Source organism: Drepanopeziza brunnea (genome assembly GCF_022702325.1).
Source record: "Drepanopeziza brunnea f. sp. 'multigermtubi' strain 214-2 chromosome Unknown ctg19, whole genome shotgun sequence".
Taxonomy (NCBI): domain Eukaryota; kingdom Fungi; phylum Ascomycota; class Leotiomycetes; order Helotiales; family Drepanopezizaceae; genus Drepanopeziza; species Drepanopeziza brunnea.
This window is the reverse complement of record NW_027094082.1, coordinates 1,960,424-1,968,463: the sequence shown is the minus strand read 5'-3', so window position 1 is coordinate 1,968,463 and position 8,040 is coordinate 1,960,424. Positions and strand designations below refer to the sequence as shown.

The 8,040-nt window shown below is 50.6% G+C and overlaps 2 protein-coding genes across 3 annotated transcripts; one reads left to right on the top strand and one right to left on the bottom strand.

Annotated features, from left to right (window-relative positions):
* Window positions 1-219: 219 nt before the first annotated feature.
* On the bottom strand, window positions 220-3,380 carry L3040_009335 (uncharacterized protein; the record flags this gene model as incomplete). 2 transcript variants are annotated; one of them, XM_066155934.1, is made up of 3 exons in its annotated part: window positions 220-537; window positions 626-2,677; window positions 2,778-3,380. In XM_066155934.1, the coding sequence occupies 3 exons, from the start codon at window positions 3,378-3,380 to the stop codon at window positions 220-222; spliced, it is 2,973 nt and encodes a 990-aa protein (XP_066010213.1). The 2 variants fall into 2 exon arrangements, with proteins under 2 accessions (XP_066010213.1, XP_066010214.1); XM_066155935.1 differs by lacking the exon at window positions 220-537 and having other exon boundaries at window positions 2,619-3,380.
* Window positions 3,381-5,450: 2,070 nt separating this feature from the next.
* On the top strand, window positions 5,451-7,628 carry L3040_009334 (uncharacterized protein; the record flags this gene model as incomplete). Its single annotated transcript, XM_007290290.2, has 7 exons — window positions 5,451-5,480; window positions 5,626-5,682; window positions 5,783-5,948; window positions 6,020-6,027; window positions 6,090-6,097; window positions 6,154-6,354; window positions 6,413-7,628. 7 exons carry the CDS (start codon window positions 5,451-5,453, stop codon window positions 7,626-7,628), a joined length of 1,686 nt encoding a protein of 561 aa, XP_007290352.2.
* Between the last annotated feature and the right edge of the window lie 412 nt (window positions 7,629-8,040).

Genomic DNA, 8,040 nt, shown 5'->3' with positions numbered 1-8,040 from the left:
CTGCAATGGCAGACTTTGCACCTTTCAGCCATCCGTGTACCTTTGCCCTCAGCCTTTGTCGATGTGCCCTCTCCACGAGACGACGCACGGGTCCAACATGATCAGCGCTTTTCCTACTATCATGAAGATTTGGGATAGATCTTGTGGCCACAGGCACTGGTACTTCCGGACCATTCCTATCCTTCCAAGTGATATCGTCGTATGATTGAGTACCGGCTCTCATGGCATAAGGAGCAGCGATTCTCGCTCGTAAATTGGAAAGTCTTCCCCGCAGATGTAGACTATGGTTGCTTGGGGCATGCGAGCTATCATCTGAGAAAACGCTTCGAGCTTCGGCGGGGCTGAGTGGATCAGGATCTGCTGATGCCGCTGAAGCTTGCGAGGATTCCGCGTATGCAGGGCCGCTATTAGATGTCGGGTTTGAAATTGGAATTCGCGGCAAAGTTGCTTCTTCATTTCGACTTGCATGGCTGCTGCTGCTGCTTGCTTTCCTCGAATGAAGATGTCTACTGACTTGGCGGAAGATATGATCAATGCCTGAACTTGGAGTAAAAAGATCTTTCGGGCTTCGCAATTGAGTGCCCACCAAAGGCCTTGAATCTACCGAATCCCGATTCACACGAACAGTCCCTTGAGATGAGTTTGAAGCTCTGATAACCTTTAGTCTAAATTTTGGAGTTTTCGAACTTGGAGACTGGGGATCTTGAGCGATTTGTGGCAGGCGAACGATTGGATTTTGTGTTGACCACGTGTAGTTCTCAGCGATATTCCATGGCCGAGAATCCGGAGGAGACACAGAGCGCTGACTCAAACTCTTTATCTTGAGCTTCAACCTAGGAAGAGGTAATGCATAATCAGGGGTGCCCAGTGGCACTGTCTTCTCTTCAGGTGGTCTTTGAGCTGGCACCCTTTCTACAGCTGTCAAGCCCTTCTTCAACTCACTTTCATAATTGACCAAGAAGGCCTTCGCGTGGATTCCTGGACTCTTTTGAATCACAGCCCTGTCGGTTTCCGGCTGAAGAGGGGGGAATTTATCTGGTAGCTCATTCTCTTCAGATGATGGAACATCTGGTAGAAATTTTGGCCAGCTGGATGGTTCAGGCGGCAGCGGGGGTAGCGCCTTCATGAGCTGCGGAACACTGTTCTTCAACTTCAGCTGCCTTGCTGGAGAGATTGGCTTTGGTGCAAGCATCGGAGATTCTGATCGAGCCACCGTTTTCTTTGGGATTTGGTGACTGAAGTTTGGAACATCATCTGTGAGAGAGGAGAGCTCCAGTGTTTGGTCCCCGCTGTAGTTTTGGCTACGCTTCAAGGGTCGAATTTGTGGTATGGCTCGGCCATCCTCAGCTCTTCGCCTGTGTATATTTTTGGGGAGTACGGTGCCACAATCAATGCTTTTTTCTCGAAATCTCGACTCACCAGGAAGAGCAGGAGATAACATAGGTGTTCTACTCAGAGACGACATTGAAGGGGGTGTATCTTGTGCGTCTGTGTTCTTGATTTGGCCTCCCAAACCGCTACGACCATTTGGCTGAGTGGAAAGAGCCTCGACAGTGCTGGACGTAGCTGGGTTCCGTGCATTTATATCAGTATCGAGAATTTCCGAGCTGATAGTCTCCGTAGTTCCATAATCTTGACGGGTACTGGATTGAGGAAGTTGAGCTGGGGACTGTAGGGACTCGATCAGAGACGAACTTGAGACAAAGTCTTTTGTTTCGGTGAGTGGTGAGAATGACGCTTCTGCCCTGCCCTGATCTTCTGAAGGTGGTGGGAATGATGGAATATTGATGATAGTGCTGTAAGAAATCCTCGCGGATTGTGCATCGACGTTTCTCCCATGACCATTGTCTGGGGTCTGGTCAATTTGGGACTGGGCAGCCACGTCGCGTTCACCTTTGTTGGGATCCGTGATTTCGAAAGCAGACTCGGGGAAAATTCCAAACACCTCATCGACATGGTTTCCTAGTTGTTGAGCTCCGTACCCTAGGCCTGAGAGGCTAAGATTTTTCCCAAATTGGGAATCCTCTGTGTGCAGTGGTGGTGAAATAGTTTCAACATCCACTGGCAGCGCTCCAGCCGCACTTGCATGTTCTCTGACATTACATGGTGTTGGTTTTCGCTTTGGGACCCCGTCGCTCGATCTTCTGGCGCTAGACTTTTGAGAAATCACGTCTGCAGCAGTAATTCTATTACTATCAGTGTCCTGTGGACTGGGAGACTCCGTTGGCAATCTCTCTGAGCTCATGGGACGATCCTCCGGGATGGTCTTATCGATTCTGAACAGAGGCGGTGGTTCCCGGGCCTCTGCTTCGGTGTGCACCTCCACTTCAAAATCCTCTGTATAGTCATAGTAAAGCGGGGAGGAAGGGACCTTTCCAGGCGTTGTTGTGGTGGATGGAGGCTGCAAGGTACTGTACAGATTGACAGTGGATGCTAGACTGAAGGTGCTGCGAGCTGGTGAAGTGTTGACCGATGCTGGCCCACCTCTGCGAGACCAGTCGTGGCTTGGATACCCATTGGGCTGTGGAGCTAAGGGGCTTGAAGATCGACGGTGAGGTGATGGTTGGCTGAGTAGGGAAGGAGTCGATCGGTTCGCGTCATGGCGGAGCATAGGATGGTTAGGTCTGCGTCTCTGCGCATACAGAGAAGATGGGGAAGAAGTGCTGTGGCCAGATCCCTGCTTGCGCGGCATTAGACCAGTTCTCCGGTTCCAGATGCAGCTCCCACGTAAGCATAGAGAGCCGAAGAGACACCTCTATAGCTCTTGGAACACTTACTTTTGGTATTCTCTCAATTTCGGCACGGCGACTGTAATCAACAAAACCCCCATCCGTCAGTGCGGGGGAGGATGGGCGGAATCCAGGGCGTTTCAACCGAGTTGGATACGCGAATGGGGATCTTGGTCGTTGGACTGGATTGCTGCCATCGGCTTGGCTTCGGAGGCTGGCATAAGATCGATGATTTGATAAGGTATAAGACGAATACGATGTTTGTGTCATAGAATATGATCGATAGTCAGGTTCGTCGAATACCCGACTTCCCGTCTTCTGGCTTGCCGTCTCGTACATGGAGATAACTTCGGAAGCTGCATCTCTCGCGTAGGAGGGCAGACGCCTCCTATCGTCGACAACGGGGACTCCGTAAGGCTCGAAGTCGTGTCGAGGTCTCTGTAGTCCGGACTCCTTGTAGCCTGCGGAAGATCTTCGAGGCGTGCCTAGATTTTGAGGAACGCGTGATGGCTTAATAGAAAACATGCCAATGTCGCCTGTCTCTGTCGTCGTCTTTAGCATACCCTCGAAACCGCGTGGAAGACTGGCAGAACATTGGTTCTCGCTCGGTCGCTGTGGGCTGGTGCCGCTCCGCAATGCCTCTCTCTCCATTCCTGCGCGAGGGCGTGTTGATAGGGTCCTTGATAGGGTACCTTCGCCATGGGGTTGGTCATGGCTTGCTCGCCGGACGGCCGGCTGAACGGCGTCCATGGTCTGAAGACTTCTTTCGACCTTGGTAGTGGTGCGGCGCGGGATAGAGAGGAAAAGAGGGAGAGAAGAAGAGAGAGAAGAAGAAGAAGAAGAAGAAGAAGAGAGGAACAGAGAGAGAAATGACAGGAGCACCGGTCAGAGACGCGCGACCATTGTCCACCACGACCCCCGAATCTGTGACATGCGGATAGAGGACGACGGTAGAGACATTCAATCGCGGTCCCGTCCTGGATGCAGCCTGTGCGTGAGGTTGGAATGGACTAGATGTTGATGGAGAGAGAGCGGAAGGGGGAAGTTGGAGGAAGCCCAAGATGTGAGAAATGTGTGAGGGGTGCGAAAGGGTGCGAAAGGTGTGTGACTTGGGGCCTGGGCATGGTGGTGGTGGTGGTGGTGGTCGGTTGGCTTGCTGCTCCCAATTGGGGAAGTCGCATGTGGTGTCTTCAACCGATACCTCTCTCAGTCATGACTACCAGATCGAGAAGTACCTACTGACTTGGTAAGGTAAAATACCTATGCAAACATGAGAGCACGTACTGCACCTTCCTTCTTGTATATTCTACAGTACTATCTCTTCTTCATGGTCGTCCATTTAGTGCTGACTCCAGAATCTAGGTTCGAGAGATATCTTTGCGAGAGCTAGTGTGCGCCCTTTCCTTGCCGGCAAGCTGAGGAAAGAGAAAAAAAAAGAAAGAGAAAAAGAGAGAAAAAAAACAGAGAGAAAAAGAGAAAAGAGAGAGAGAGAGAGAAAAAGAAAAAAAAAGAGAGAGAAAAAAAAAAAACACAGGTAGAAAAAACAGGGGGAAGTACATGACAAAGCCTCGATACGTTACTAGCTACCCAAGTACCTACCTAGTGTCCAAGTACTGAGCTATTGATGATTGTTTATCAGATGAAAGTATCAAAAATGGCAAAAATAGCAAAGGGCCAGTACTGGGCACCAGAAAAGGGGTATGAAACCAATTCGTGTATCGACGGACTGACTTCAAGAGCTAAACGTGAAGTGCACCCAACGTCGACTGCGGCTAGCAAGAAGAAAATCGGTGATCGGGGTGGTGACTGGGAATCTAGACGACTGAAGTAGCAATACTCGATCTCTGTTCCAAAAGAAGTTCAGTTCGACATGTTCCCTCTCAGAGCCAAATCAAACACTGGCTACCGGAAAAACCGAGAGACCAAAAATCCCTGATGTTGAACGACACCGAAGATATATGCCCTGAACGATAAAATTGCAAAAGAAAGATCGGAAGTAGCGAAGGCAACAGAGTGGCTATAAAGGGGACTGGAAAGTGATGATCATGCTGTTACAGTTGTATATGGCTACTACCGGTACACTACACACAAAGCACAGCCCTGCGTGGAAGCAATCGCTTGAAAGAGTACCGGCTCCGGCTCCGGTACTTGTTCTGATACGTCCGAACTACCGAACTGCCGTAACTACTTGGTAGATGACTTTTACCTGAGACGGAGGACGCACTGTCAAGTGAGATTTGAGTAGCGCCTACACGAAGGAAATACAACTATCTGTTCTCCGGGCATACACCTTGATTAGTATTTATCCGACATGGTTGCTTGTGTAATTGCTTGTGTAAGCAAGTAAGGAACGGAGTAGGTACCGGTACCGGTACCTACTTGTAGCTAGTTGTAAGTAAAGGCGCCAGCGAGCCACTGGCCAGCCAGTAAGATCGCCCGGCGGAGTGTTGCTTAGTCCGATCCTGATAGATGAAAAGCCGAGGTACGGTACCTGAGAGAGGACAATGGCATTACTGTAGATAGTGTAGAGCGTAAGTTGTCCCGAATAATCGTATAATAAGTACTATACTAGAATAATAGATGGTACGTTGTCCTTTACGGTTGGTGGTTGGTGGCCGGTCGGCGGGTCGGCTTCACGGTACGAAATGCTTATTTGTGGTTACAAGTAAAACTGGCCGGGATTCACTGCGACCAAAAACGAGCCCTGTCCTTCCCCTTTATATGCAGCACGGCCAATATCTGCGCGCCAAGGTTGGTAACGACGTGTGCCGCTTTAAATTCATGAAGACACGGTTGCAGTGGCCGGAGAAGGCTGAGGCGTGAATAAGTGTTCTTAAGCGGTGCCCGTCGGTCACTCAGTAGCTTAAGTACACCATTGCCTCTCCCCCCCCCATAGCAATTCTTCCCGACAAACACAATCACCATCGTCTTTTCATTCTTGACAATCACAGAGGTAGATCTTCATCCGTTTGTCCTACAGAGTGTTTTACAGTATTATCCTTCATCTCAACCCGTCTGCCCGGAACCCCAGCTAACAAGCGCTTTGATACAAGGCTACCATTTACTTTTCACTTCCACAATCACTCGACATGCGCTCCTTTACAACGCTGGCCGTGGGCCTTGGTATAGCTGCTGTCGCATCAGCATCCGATGTTGTTTCCCTTACAAAAGATACCTTCACAGACTTTGTAAAGACAAATGAATTGGTTCTTGCAGAGTGTAAGTTGCTCCTCAGCCTCGGCGCAATGCAAACTTTCCTGCGACTATCTGCTAACATGACCTTCTTCTAGTCTACGCAGTATGTTCTCCGTGACCGTCGAGTGCCAACTGACATTGCTAACCTTCCTCTCTCCAATTTAGCCCTGGTGGTGAGTTTGCGTGAGATGACACCTGTCCAGAAACGGGTTACTAACTCGCGTTACAGTGGACACTGCAAGGCTCTCGCCCCACATTATGAAGAGGCTGCCACAACTCTAAAGGAAAAGCAGATCAAGTTGGCCAAGGTTGACTGCACGGAGGAGAAGGCCCTCTGCGAGAGCTTCGGTGTTGAGGGCTACCCTACGTTGAAGGTCTTCCGAGGCCCAGACAACTACTCCGCCTACACCGGCGCACGCAAGGCTCCAGCGTAAGTCAAATCCTTCCTAGAAGTCTATAATCACACTTACTAATTTGATCTCTTGCAGGATCGTTTCTTACATGACCAAGCAGTCCCTCCCAGCTGTGTCGACCTTGACAAAGGATACTCTTGAAGACTTCAAGACTGCTGACAAGGTGGTTCTGGTCGCATACTTCGCCGCTGATGACAAGGCCTCGAACGCAACATTCACTACCGTGGCCGAGAAGCTCCGTGATAGCTTTCTCTTTGGCGCTATCACTGACGCTGCTGTAGCCAAGGCTGAAGGTGTTACTTTCCCAGCTGTCATCCTCTACAAGTCTTTCGATGAGGGCAAGTCCATCTTCACTGACACCTTTGACGCCGAGACCATTGAGAAGTTCGCCAACACCGCATCTGTCCCATTGGTCGGAGAACTTGGCCCAGACACCTACACAATGTACATGGAGACTGGACTTCCCTTGGCATATATCTTCGCCGAGACCGAGGAGGAGCGAACCACTCTTGCCAAGTCTCTTAAGGATGTCGCCGAGCTTCACCGAAGCAAGGTCAACTTCGCCACCATTGATGCTAAGGCATTCGGCGCACACGCTGGCAACTTGAACCTCGAGCCCGGCAAGTTCCCCGCTTTTGCCATCCAAGATACCGTCAAAAACTTGAAGTACCCTTACAGTCAAGAGAAGGAGATTACTGCCGAGACCATTGGCGAGTTCGTCGCCAACTTCGTTGCTGGTAGGATGCAGCCAAGCATCAAGTCTGAGCCCGTCCCAGAGACTCAAGACGGCCCAGTCACCATCGTCGTTGCTGACAACTACGGGGCGATTGTCATGGACGACCTGAAGGACGTTTTGATCGAGTACTACGCCCCGTGGTGCGGTCACTGCAAGGCCCTTGCCCCCAAGTACGACATTCTCGGTCAATTATACATTGATGCGAACCTCACGGACAAAGTCACTATCGCCAAGGTCGACGCTACCGCGAACGACGTCCCCGCTGAGATCACGGGCTTCCCCACCATCATGCTTTACAAGTCTGGTGATAAGCAGAACCCAGTGACTTACGACGGACCCCGTAGCGTTGAGGATCTCATCAAGTTCATCAAGGACGAAGGCAAATACGGTGTTGAGGTTGCGTACGAGGAGGAGGTTGTTCAGCCGCCTGCCGAACCGATGCCCGAACAAGCCGCTACCGCAACTGAGTCGGAGGATACAGAGGCAGCCAAGACCAAAGACAGCGACGCAAAGAAGTCCCCTGAGCCAGCTGAGGAGGCGCATGATGAGTTGTAGAGAGTGGGAAACTGGAGTAAAAGTTCTTTTTCTGTTTCATCAATTGCTTCACAAGCGCGATGGAGGGGACTCAATGAGTGAGCTTTCTAGAATTGGGTATGCCTGATTGATACTAGAATCGTCAACCAAATATTATGAACAACGAGATTTCCAATTGTGAACTGAGTGGCCCATAGTAGTGTAACTGAATAGACAAAACAGAAGTGACGATCAACCTAACAGCGAGGAATAAACAGAGGTTAGCACTGCAACGCCAAAAGGTCTGGAGTTCGACAGAGGTAAATGTTGGAGCTCCCAGCGTACTTGCTGCATTGCGGGCCCGACTCGCTTGGCGACCCCGGGACCAAGAATCCGGGGCAAGGCAAGCTCTCGCAGGCCTCGACAACCTGCGCAAGGCTGTTCGAACCCAAGC